Here is a 13,197-nt window from a genome sequence, read left to right as displayed (position 1 = left end):
AAGTAAAAGAAACAATACCTGTAACCTTTAAAATCCATCACTAACAACAATTTGTCTCTGGTATAAACAAGTGATCTGGGCTTCAGGCTCTGCCATTCACTTAGCAATTATATTAATCTGTCCACCATCTAAGTATCCTGCAATCACTGGGAACTCCCAGTCCTATTTGGGATTACTCCTTCAGACACTCCTCAGCTGAGATGAGTTGTCAGACTTCCCCTGAGTAAAATTTGGTTCCAGCAGTTCACAGCAGCTGAGAATCTGTCCTATCCCTCCACAACAGGCTTCTACTCTCTAATGTCCCCAGGAAAATGCCTCTAAACAAAAATAAAAATTCCCTCAAGACAGCAGTGGTTCCTACACGCTTTTCCCCTTCAGCAGTACACATAATGGGGTAATCAAATGCATGTTAACTGGCTTCTTATGTGCAAGAATATACATCTGAGTGAAAAAGACAGACTAACTGCCCCTTTTGTACAACCTTCAGTCAGCAGGGTATTAAGTATCGTAAATAGCTGCAATTTGTACTTATTTGCATCCTACCAATTTCTTTAAAGGTATTCTTCAAGAGCTGCTCTTCATTCAAGCCATAATAATTCCCCTTTGATATGGCATCAATGCATCTCTTCAGGGTGTAAAGTCTTTGTGAGACTTTGCATTAGAGAAATAATTTAACAGTCAGATCTCCCCAAATCCCAAATTAGTCATGCCAAGAAACAATACTTCTTGAGTGTCTGACAACCATTAGTGTGAAGGCTGACTAAACTGTAAATAGCTCAGTGGAAAGCTTTAATGAGGAAGCTTGAAAGAAATGGCTTTACCTCAAATATACAACTAATTAGGAGATCCAACAATCATTGCTTATGGAAAAGTCTTCGCTGTTTTAGGATTTTCAATACAACTTCAGTTGTGGGCTATTAAGAGCATATAAACCATTTCTTCCACAACAACTGCTGTCAGGCAAAGTTGCAAATACTTTTTATCCTTCAGCTGATATACAAACTTTATACAAAGGGTTCATCCCATCCACCACTAAAACCTGCTCTCAGCTTGGAATGGAAAAAAAAAATGAAATTTATGAGTCAGGTTCACTACCCTGTGAGGCAAGTGAAAGGACTGATTCCTTAGACAGCTGATTAAGGCTCTTTTAGCTCCAACGCACTTCATGTCAGGAAACAAAACATACTTTACATATTTGGATCACAGAAGGATTTTTTAGATATCATATTTGATTGAGAATGGAAGCAATAATTGATAGATATCCACTAGTTTTGGCAACATTTTGCGTAGTACGTGTTGTTTGAAACCATACGTTGGTTTCACTTATATGACTGCTTTCAAGACCACAAAAAGGCATGAGCCAGTAGCTCACAATCAGTTGTCCCAGGCCACCCAGAGAAGCTGTGGAATCTCCATCATTTGCATACTCAAAACACAGATGGACAAGACCCTGAGCAACCTGATCTAGTTTGAAAGTTAGGAGCACCCTAGGTGCCTTCCCACCTAAATGATTCTAAGAGGACTCTGTCCTGGAGCATACGGGGAGTTCTTGTTAGTTTCTTTGTTTTAGGAGGAAAAACAGGACAGAAAAATCCAAAGACCAGACTATAAAAGCAGTAGAGGAGATTTAAAGGAGAGTTCATAAGAAAAGGGAATTCATTGTCAGGTGTTCTGGAAGCACCATGGCAGTGACAAAAGAATCTGACCTATGTTTATTTTACAAATAGCTGTTGTGGTTTCATGCCATCACTTAATTTATCTGCTGTTGCTCTTCAGCGAGAACTTATCCCCTCCGCAAAGCAGAGACTGCAGAACCCAACAAGATTAGTGCTGCTCTGAACAACCTCAAAGAGCATTTTTCCTAATTGTGACCAGAATTTGGACCTACAGCAGCATCAACAATGAGGCTGTTCAGTCAACTTTTGAAAGAATGCCAGCTGCTACTGTATGCCAACCACTGAGCACAGGACATTGATGCTCGTCGCATCCAACAAGTCACTTAGTTTGAAGCTGCAGAGCCTGGATCAGTACAAAAGGAGCAGTGAGGCAAATGATGTTTTTTCTTATTCTGTTGTGAAACGCATCTTGTGGGCTTTCGTTTCACACCCAGAATGAGTATAAAACCACTGGAAGTGAGACCAGACTCCACGCCCACAATAACAAAGAGACACTCACTTTCAAGAGAAACTGCTCTTTCTCCTTTTTGATTTGCTGTTCCATTTCCTCATAGAGATGTTGAATTTCTTCATCATAAGCAGCAATTTTCCTAATAAGAGATACAAGTATACTGAGTGGGTCTTTGTAGCATTACTTCAAGTCATGGCTCACATTATGAGCCGCATTTCCGCCGTGACACAAGACTCCAGAGAATGTTCTAGGGTTAAGAAAATAGGAATTTTTGGGCAGGAAAGGTCACAGATTAATTTTTTTTTTTTTCTTCTCATGGAAGGAAAGCTTCAACCGCCCAAAGGCTAATAAAGCTACACATCTGATGCTTCCAGATAAAGCAGCTGTTCATTATGCAGTTTTAATGACTACCAAATCTTAGGTTTAAGGAACAGAGCTTCCTAGTGACAATACTAAGAATACCAGAGCCTAAGTTTGCCAGTTAAAAGTATTTTCACTGCAACTTCATTTTTTTACTCTGGAACTGCATTGTTCACCATTCAAGAGTATTGAATGAGGTACTTCTATCATGTCTAAGATGTTGCAGCTAGAACAGACTTCTTGAAAGTCCCTCTTGAAAGCTGCCTTACTGCCTCTCTAGCAGCTTTGCTGAAACAAATTTGAAAAGACCAGCTGAGGAACAGAAATAAACATGCTGTGCACAAGTGTATCTGACTGTAGGAAAAAAGAAGGACTTAAAAAGCCCATTTTTTCCGATAGAATATTGCAATTAATATCACTCCAGTTTGATACATGAAGGATTACATTGAGCAGACGCTTTAGTCTGGGCAGAAAAAATTTAACTGTTGAAAGGGAACAAGACCACTACTTTGTTCTGCCTCTATTCTATTCTATTCTAGTTTCGTTAATCCAGAAACTGAAAAGCAAAAGTCACTTTGCATCAAACTCAGGAGACATCCTAGAAAGATTTTTAACAGAGATTAATACGGCCTTTATATGACATTTTTATATATTCCACCACATTCCTCTTGCAATCTGCAGAACACATGTTACAAATAAAGTACATAATCTCCTAGGGCATTCACATCAACAAGAGCAAGACAAGGAATATATAGTAGGGAAAAAAAGCAGTTAATTTTGTAATCTGGGTATCTACTATTTTTTTTTTGTACCTGATCCTCTACATATTCTATGTTTTCATTTATTAAAGGCCTGATTCTCTTCTCAGTTAAAGCCAAGCAAATTGGAAAGAAACTTCAAAAAATTTACCTAAGCTAAGAGGAGTGAGAAACACCAGAAACAAGGCTTTCTTTTCCCCTTTCAAATATCAGAATACTTCACATTGCCAGCTTGCATTTTCAGTCACACATAAAAAATGAGGGAGGGAAAGGCACTTTTCTCGGGATTTACAGCAGCAATAAACAAATATCAAGCTACACCAAGCTGACACTTAGATTTTTGTAAACTCTGATTAGGTGAGAAAAGCAGCCCAGACAGGGGCCTCTTCATGTGACTGCAATGCTTCAGATAGAGAGTGCCAGAAAATCCAAAAGCCCTTTTTGCTGCCTTACTCCCCTTATAGTGTAAAGTCAGGTCACGTTCTGATCTCAGATTTTATTTTCTTAAAACAAAGAAAATGCTTCATAAGAAATTAGCCCTTGTCAATGGAATAAAATTACACAAATTCATAAAGAATTAACAATTATTTAGAAAAGTGTGGCAGAGATGCTAAGATCATATTTAAAAATACTGTATTAATGCAGTATAATGTCACTTTGATCAGGGCTAGGTTGACTATATACTGAAAAACCCTGTAACTTTGCACAGGCAGAACACATTGCACAGCAGTCAGTGTTTCCATGGGAATCAGAAAGATTTTCTTTGCTTCTGTGTGACAGGGAGAGTAACTTTAGTCCCGTATTATTAAGCTGCTGATTTAGGTACTTCTTTCCTCTTATGTGTTTGGAAGCAAAGGATATGGCAGCACCATCAAGACTACATCTGGGAGGTACCTCTGGACATAGGAATTTTTTAGCTGGTCTGGCACATAAGCACATGTCATTTCTGCAGGCTGAATTCAAGCATTTCATTCATGGCTTACCATTCTTAACTCTGATCAAATCAAACAGAAAGATGAAATAATATCCTGTTATAATCAAAAGCGTAACACAATTATAAGTAACGTAACTAACAAGCAGCAGAAAAAACAATCCAACACATTAGCTGGCAAATATTCCCCACATGCAGTCGGGGAAAATAATTAAAGCCATAAGGCCATATCACAGTCATGTGAAAAATGCAAAATGTTTTGACTAAAATCTCTACCCCCTGGGATCATACCATCCAGTTTTACTCAATGCATAATTGTATAATTTCAGCAATATTTGATAATGTGATCTTTCTCTCTCCAGTAATGCTGTGGAATAAACAGAGATGGAGGTGAAAGGGAGAGGGTGCTGTTGTTGAGCACATTAACCAAAATGGAATGTAACGTGAGTTCACTAAGTTCAGATGATGAGTTCAGGATCAACACACTCACAAGGTTTTCATTTCTGCCCCTTTATGTAGCTGAAATGTGAATTGTTTGGGTTTCACAATTGCTGTTCATGCACTTTGTTGTAATGGTTCTTCTTTCCCCTTAAAAAAATAGTGATTTGCACACTTTGTGCACTAATCTTCTGAGATGCTGATTCTCCTCTTCTTCCACCACAGGTGGACTCTGACACTGTCCCATGCTAAGCCCAATGAGAAGTCAGTTCATCCTTCCCTTCCCGTTTACCCTTACCTTTATCTTCTCTGTTTAGAACTCTGGTGTTTGAAAAACAGTCCACCTTTTTACTAGGTTTGTCTTTCAAATGCAAAGCACAGCAGCAGACAAAGCTAATGGCAGTTGAAGATTTTATCTGCTACTAGGAAAAAAGGTCTCTTTATCATTTGTTTTAAGCTTACTTCCAATTCATTTTATTAAATGCCCCTTGGTTCTACTGCTAGGGATTTGAAGAATGCTGGTTCCTCATTCAGCCTGGTCAGTGGTCTCATGGTTTTGTAAAGGTCTATCGTATCCCACTTCAGCCTTTACCTCCTCACTCAAAAGATCCTACCTTTTAAAAACAGCTCTCTCAGAATAGCTGTTCCATTCTTTTAACCACTGAGTTGCCATTCTCTGCACCTTTCTTCATTCCACTACATTCTTCTTGTGTTGCAGAGACCAGAACTTCACTCAGTACTCAAGACGGGTGCACCAAGATTCTATGTAGTAGCAAAAACATCCTTTATCATGTTCTCAGTACCCTTCCTGATCATGCATAGCATTTTACTGGGTTTTTTTGGCTGCCATTGCACCCTGAACTGATGATTTCAGGAAGCTCTCTGCAATGACCCCAAGGGCTTTCTCCGGATTTGTAACTGCCCATTCCAAGCCCAGCATCATGTAAGCATGACTTAAATTACTTTATCTTCCTTACATTTATCTACAGTGAAGTTCATCTACCGCTTCCTTCCCACTCAATACATCACCCTATTATTTAAAAAACACCACTAAATTTCAGAAGCCATTTAATTTTAAATTAGCACTTAAAATTAAATACAAATATCAGAAAATCAAGGAGAACTAACTTACCCTGGCAACCGAAAATTGTATCCACTGTGTAGATGCTGAAAGCAAACTGGATGAATGTATGGAGCTACTAGTCCACACTTTCAGTGCACAGCTTAACTATTGCTGAGTCCAGCACCAGACCAGATATATGTACGGTATTTGGTTTCATACATTACTGTAGTAAAAGTATCTCACTTTTGTTTAAATCAAAAGAAATAAAGAAACAAATAAGTATTTTTAAAAGGAGAGGGTTTAAACCTCGTATTTTCATTTTGCTTTAAAATCTACAAATATAGGCAACAGCTCATCATCAATTCCTCTATGATGATAAACACCAGTGAGGAGAAGAACACCAGTTCTGGGATAAAAATGCGGCTGTTTCTTTGTTTTCCTTAAAGTTTATTCAGTTCTATGTAAAAACTCATCAGCAGTACTTTGGCTGTTGTTCTATTGAACCAGAATTACAGATCACCTAAAAGGAGAAACATGCCCATGGTTATATTGGCACAGAATATGTCTGATGCACTGACAGACCTCTTCTGTGAGTGTATCAGGAATATATTTGGTATCTTGTTAGGAATCTTTGTTGAAACTCTTTAACTAAGAGATCGCAGTGGTAGGTTTTAAGTTTCTTCTCCAACAATCGTCTTGACTGCTTAAAATAAAACATAACACTGAGGTGAGACTATTATCTAACAAAATCAGAGTCGGTCAGTTTACCTGAAATACTAAAGCAGACCTTTCATACTAGAAACAATTACAGCCCGTTACTAAGTAATAAGAATAGTCACACACTAAATGTGCACAGTGCCATAATTTACATGTTCAGAGGACAAAAATGCTAGTATCTGTAAGAGGGTCAGCAGTAGACAGTACAATATGCAAATCTCTTCTTCAAGACTATGTAAAAGTTACCAACATTCTTTTCTAGGAAAAAAAACTTATTTGGCATATAGAAGGTTTCTCTAAATATATGTGCTTATATATATATACACATACATATATATACACACACATACACATGTAAATAAATGTATATAAAAATAAAAATTAACAGGAAGAACAACCCTATTCCTTTGAGTAACATCCAACAAAGTACCACAGATTTCCTCCATGCAGGATCATGCTGCATGTTATACCTATGTATTATAAACTTATAAATAAGTTTACTGAGCTCTACGAGAACAGGTTTGTAAGAGACATGTTAACACTGTTATAGATTAAGTGTTAAAGTGTTGAGGTGACTAAGCCTTAGCCTGAGGATTAACTAACTGAACAGAGCATGAGAAACTACTGGACACTGCATGAGAAATTGCTGGACATAACAAATAACAGTGAGAAACGGACAACAGTTACAGACAACACCCTGACGGATGGCTTTCACAGGTGTTCTAGGAGGAGTTACGCGGTAAACAGCCAACCTCAGAGCTATCTGAAGGAGAGTATTTGGCACCTTTTAAGGAGAAGAGTCTTGCCAAGGAAAAGAGCATCTAGATAACCACATCAGTAACACCACATAAAGGCAAGATTACTTAGGCACCAATATCAGAAACATGAAATTTGCATACAGATGTAGAAAAACTGGTACCAATGTCAAAAAATGTATTTAGGGACAAGTTTTTTATTTATGAGGAGACAAGGATAGAGAAAGGAACCAAGGTGGATGTGAAGGGGGGATAAGTGGCTTAGTCAAGTGTAAGCAATCTTGTGGTTAGTATATTTATCTGGTCAAGCCCTGTGTCTGATTATCACAGACTATGCTATCTTCTTATTACATACTATTTCTAACTGTGTGAACTCAATGTCTATTCTGTGTGGGTGTTATTCATTAGTATACTTCAAGCTGAACTAGCCAGCAAGGAGGAGGAGATCTCCATCCGGAAAAACTCAAGGTCTGAGCTGATGGCTGGAGGTAAAGGGACTAGGGTCTCAGCATGGGCATTAGATGGACTTAAAAAGCCTCATGCTAATATCTGAAGGATCTGCAATTGTTAATGAGTGAGCAAATGAACACATTCTGGTAGCAAACTTCAATCCAGCTGAACCAGCCAGCGAGTAGAAGGAGACCCACATCTGGAAAGACTCAAGGTCTGAGTCAAAGAAGGGTGGGGGGCCCAGGGTGCAGGCAAGGACATTAGGTAGACTAAAGTCCAGGCTAATATTCAAAGGATCTGTGAATGCAGGTTTGTTTCTGAATAAAGTAAGTGTCGGGGAGGGCTGCACGTGTGTATGTTTTCACTAATAAAATTCACTCCTGATAAACTGGAGGGGAAAAACAGGATCAGGCTGTCATCCTTCATGTTTGTGTGAATTCTGCTTGTGTTTAGGTGGGTGCCAGCAGAGGCACTGCTTTCTAATCAGTATTAGTCTGCAGTCCCCCATGTGAGGTGTATCTGCACGTGTGTGTATCGAGAATATCCGTTCAGCCTCACTACTGGCTAGAGCTGCAAATGGGAACAGCAACAGCATACTGTACCTATTGAACCAGGACAGGAGGAAACCCCTGGGTCTCTCAGACCACAGGATTCAGGTTCATGAATGAAAATATGCATGTGTGAAAGCTCCAGAAGAAAAGACAAAAAACATGTATAGAAGAATGGCATGGGTTGATAGCATAGATCGGCAGGGCACAAAGATCCCAGCACATGCATATGAAGCTTCTCAGGTCATCCAGCTTAGAAAAAAAGGAACAATTTAAGACAAAAGCACAGTCTACATCCAGGAAGGGAGACAAAAGGCTGAGAGTAGACTCCATTATTGCCTAATGACTGCCAGAGGTGAGTCAGAAAGGAAAGATGAAAGATCACATTCATTCTCAACTTCCGAAGGGTACCATTGTCACCAACTGAGAACCCAGGAGACATGATAAGACCTCAATAAGCAGCATCCCTTATCTTCTGTGATCCCACAGGAAATCCTGGCCAGTCTATGCAGACACATGCATCTTAGTGCTAAGAAGTATGTGGGTATAAAAAAAATCATTTTTCCCCCTCTATGGTCTTATCTTGAGCTTTGCTGTTATTTGTACATAGTTTAAAATAAAAGAGGTTATTCATCCCCACTGTTACCAAAGACAGTATTACTCCTCTGATACTTCTGACTCCTTCCAGCTATTGATTACAAACAAAACAATGATCTATATACTGGAATTAGAGATGTTATCAGGAGCAATAGAAAGAAGAAATTAGCTAAAACCTGTTTTTACTACAAAGGCATGAAATCTCTACCTTAAAAATGCATTGGATTTTTATGTCAGCCAGAAAAATCAGGTAATGCTAATGTATTCTCCGTGCATCTCTGTGCTGATCACAGCTATTAAGCAGACAAATTTATTTATTCAGTTCCCAAAAAACACTGACAAGAGTCTGACCAAAAAAAAAAAAAAAGCCCAACCACAAAACAACCCCCTCACCACACATGGTTGTTAATAATCTCTAGTTCAAAACAGACAGCACAACTATCTCTATGCTGTTTCCAACTGACTAGCTGAAGGTTAAAACCACACTTGTAGACTTAGATGAAAACACTGCTATCAACATAAACAAATTGTCTTTAATCACCATATGTTTTTAGGTTTTTTCTTTCTTCACAAGCCTTGTCACATTCTCAGAATAGCCAGGAGAGTGCTGAACAAATTAAGTAATTGTTCAACAATGTATTTGCCTTTATTACTCAATCTGTAAGAATCTGAAATTCAGAAGTGACACTTTATTATAAAAATACAGGGGAACTTCAACTACAAGCATCATTTTGCATTCTATTTAGATTTAGCATCACAATTTTTTTCCTTCTAGATAGCTACATATTAAAGGATGATCTATTAATTTTTAGTTCTTACATATTTGTTTTTATATATGTGGTTTATATATTTGTTTATATATGTACACAATATGGTTTTATATATAAAACTAATATGTTTTGTTTACTATATTTCATATGTTTGTTTTATATATATATTTGTTAACTTATATTTTCACTGGTATCAGTGCTTTGTGCTGCTTTAACATTTTAAACCTCTCACTTCTCTGGCCAGTTAATCCAGATTTATAGCTTTTCTGCACTCAATGTTTGCAAAGCACACAGACAATTTACCAGATTTACTGCTAAATCTGACTGTCCTCTGGAATCAAACTGATTAACTAGAAATGAATTGCTTAATATTGTCTTAAAACTGCAATGCAATAATAGACATCAGCAAAAGAATCTCAGTCAACAAAATATGTTAAATGGACGAGAAAAGCTAATTTCAGCCAGTTCTGCATTATAAATAACTTTACTGGTACTCTTCATGACTAACAAAATTTTACGTTATGGGAACTCTTGTGACTATAGTCCTCAGTTCTTCACTGAAATACCTTGTTTATTTCAAAGGTTCAAATAGTAGGTAAGATAGTTGTAAAACTACACAAACAGTCCAACAAAGAGAAGTACTAACTTTTTTAGCGCACATTCCAACTCATTCTTTTCATTATCTGCTTCTTGGAGCTGGGAAAAAATTCTGACCAGGAACTCTTCAAAACTCGAAAGTAAATGAGGTTCGTCTTTTCTCAGCTGCAACCAAAGTTGCTTCACATCACTCTCACTGAAAGAAGAGATCATAAAGGATTCATTAAGAGAGACTATTTCTCAGGCTGCAATAGATGTTCACAGCATCCTAGAGGATGGAGGCTTCAGGGCATCGCTAGTCAGGACACCAGGCTTATTAAGAACAAGGGCTACTTAAGCAGTGCCAGATTTGAAAAGGATGAGGTGGGTGGGAAATGATGGAAACTGCATTTATTCAAAAAGTGCATCATAATGTTTGGCCATGCACAACTGCAGAGAATCACAGGAACTGCTTGTTTAGCAGATGCCTTGCCAGACATTTCATCCAAATAGGAATGTATAAGAAAGGATACAGATGAGATACACTGTACCATCCCGTCACTTCCATTAGAAGTAAAGAAGTTCCCACAAATCTAGTGGGGAGGTGGCAGTGGGAAAGCTAATCAAAAACACTTCCTCATGAGAAATGAATGAGCTTCAGTCTCCTAAGTAACTTAGACAAGTTAACAAATTGCATTTGTACTGTCTTCTTTAATTTTCAACACATTTTAATTCCACGTTCGGACTGCTACAAAAATCAGAACATGACATCTTGAAAATTTTGATTTAAAGATTTACCAAGATAATGTTTTATTTCCAAATCAGTTCAGCAGATACTGGAAAAAAGATGTTCTACTGTGAATGATAATGGGTTTTTTAATACTTCGCCAAAATTCTCCTGAACAACTTCTTTTGTTTGTTTCTTCCTAACTCATTCTCTTCCATGAGCATTGTAAGCCTGAACCCAGCCAGCAAAGAGTGCTATATTTAAAGGCCAAAATAAGGATAAGGATAGAAAAGGTGGATGATAAAAATCTCTTCATAATGAAAGCCTTTCAGGATGACTGACAATCAATTCTTTCCTGTAACAGGCAGTCAGGTGAAGAGAAGCACTGATGAGCACTTTTATTTCATGGTAAGGATCACAGAAGCATTTCTTAAACATTCCTACTTTCTGTCCAGATTGTGTCCCATTTTTGCCCCATGCTTTTTTTGATCTAGAACATTCATTGTGATTGATCAATTAATGTCAGGCCAACACATGAGAAGCTCTTACAGCGGTTTTTGCATTCTGTGTTTCAGTGTAAGTCATCCTGGTCCCGGAAGAGGTAGAGGTAGTGTTATCACAGCAATCACAACATGCAATTATGCATGGAGGGGAGAAAAACAAGAAAAATGGAAGAAAACATTCTTTCTTTCGGTTAAGTGGTGCACTTTAAACACAGCCCTTGCCAAAAAAGCAGTCATCATGCATTGTTTAATTGAAAATCAGTGGCATCTGTGGATTACATGCTAGTAATTATCTATGTTCAAAACCCATGGTACGTCAGTGGGTTAATGGTATAGCTTCCATATGGCACAAACGCACATTTCATATGCCTGGAGTACAATAGCTTTGCTCTTTGAAATTTTGGTTGAATGGCATTTTATCATCTCTGACAATCAAGAAAATTAATTTTTAAAGAATCACTGTGTTACGGAGCAGCCTTGGTTCTCGTCATTCATCTTGGATTCCATTAAATCAAACCCAGAGCTGAATCATAAAAGATCATACAATCTGTTACTATTGCTGCGAAGACTCACTCATCCAAAACCTTTTTAGCTCCAAGCCGATCCATCAGATTTGAGAACTGGAATTCTTCATCCTCATCATCACTCACGGTCTCTTCACATTTAAGTGGGCAGGCTGTTCCACCTTCTGATTGCTGCATCATCTCATTATTCAAGGCAATCTGCCCCAAAAGAAACTGGCCTAAGAACGAGAAATTACACACATAAGCATTTTCAGAACTTACTATAAGAAGCAATGTCATTGAAGAGCAACATACTAAAGATCAAATTTTACAGTAAATGTAATTTGTGAGGGAAACACCTACACTTGTTTACAAGGAAATGGAGTATAATGAAACAAGAAAAGGATGAGGCATGGCAAGAGGATCCCTGAGTTCTATGCCTGACTCTGTCCCCATTTTAATGTCCAACCTTCAGTAAATCACTCACCTCAAAACTCACAAACATACTGAAAAAATTCACATCTCCATAAACAAAAGACATAAATGGCAGCAACAAGCACTTTATAAATGTTGTGGCCTTATTTCTTGATATGCTTAAATACAAGTTAGGAATATAAAATAACGACAGCATTACTACTGATAAAATGTACCTCCTATTTTAACAGTCTTTTTAGTACATGACCAAAGGCACACCTCAAATTCCTGTATAAACTGCATACAGAAAGCTACATTTTATTAACACTTACTTCCCTCCATTTGACTCACGTGCATTTTAATTCATCTAAACTTGACCCTACAGCAGTTTCTTCCATCTATTTGGGATATTTCTATCAATAACAGAAAGACTGGATCATGGAGACGTGGTGGGATGGCTCCCATACTGGAGTGTTGCAATGGAGGGATACAGGCTCTTTAGGAATGACAGGAAGGGAAGTCGAGGAGGGGGAGTTGCCCTTTATGTGAGAGAGCAGCTGGAATGCATGGAACTCTGTGTGGGGATAGAAAAGGAGCTGATGGAGAGCTTATGGGTTAGGATTAAAGAGAGGACAAGCAAAGAGGACAGTATAGTGGGTGTCTGCTATAGGCCACCCGACCAGGAAGAACACCTGCCTTCTACAAACGGATAGGAACAGCCTCACGTTCGCAGGCCCTGGTCTTTGTGGGGGACTTCATCCACCCTGATATCTGTTGGAGGGACAGTGGAGCAGGACATAAGCAAACCAGGAGGTTCCTGGAGTGCATTGATGATATCACTCCTCCAAGTGATAGAGGAGCCAATGAGGAGAGGTACTCTGCTGGACCTCATACCCACCAACAAGGAGGGTCTCACTGGCGATGTGAAAGTCAAAAGCAAGCCTTGGCTGCAGTGGCCAT

The 13,197-nt window shown here is 38.4% G+C and overlaps 1 protein-coding gene across 1 annotated transcript in view; it reads right to left on the bottom strand.

Annotated features, from left to right (window-relative positions):
* Positions 1–13,197, bottom strand: part of CRACR2A (calcium release activated channel regulator 2A) — a 53,537-nt gene that overhangs the window by 30,181 nt on the left and 10,159 nt on the right. The window contains exons 3-5 of the mRNA XM_059816735.1: positions 11,894–12,062; positions 10,161–10,307; positions 2,176–2,266 (exon numbers count right to left, since the gene is read on the bottom strand). Coding sequence (XP_059672718.1) covers positions 2,176–2,266; positions 10,161–10,307; positions 11,894–12,062 — 407 coding nt within the window. The remainder of the gene's footprint in view (positions 1–2,175; positions 2,267–10,160; positions 10,308–11,893; positions 12,063–13,197) is intronic.

The sequence above is a fragment of the Gavia stellata genome, chromosome 4 (genome assembly GCF_030936135.1).
Source record: "Gavia stellata isolate bGavSte3 chromosome 4, bGavSte3.hap2, whole genome shotgun sequence".
Lineage (NCBI taxonomy): Eukaryota > Metazoa > Chordata > Aves > Gaviiformes > Gaviidae > Gavia > Gavia stellata.
This window is presented reverse-complemented; position numbering and strand designations above follow the sequence as displayed.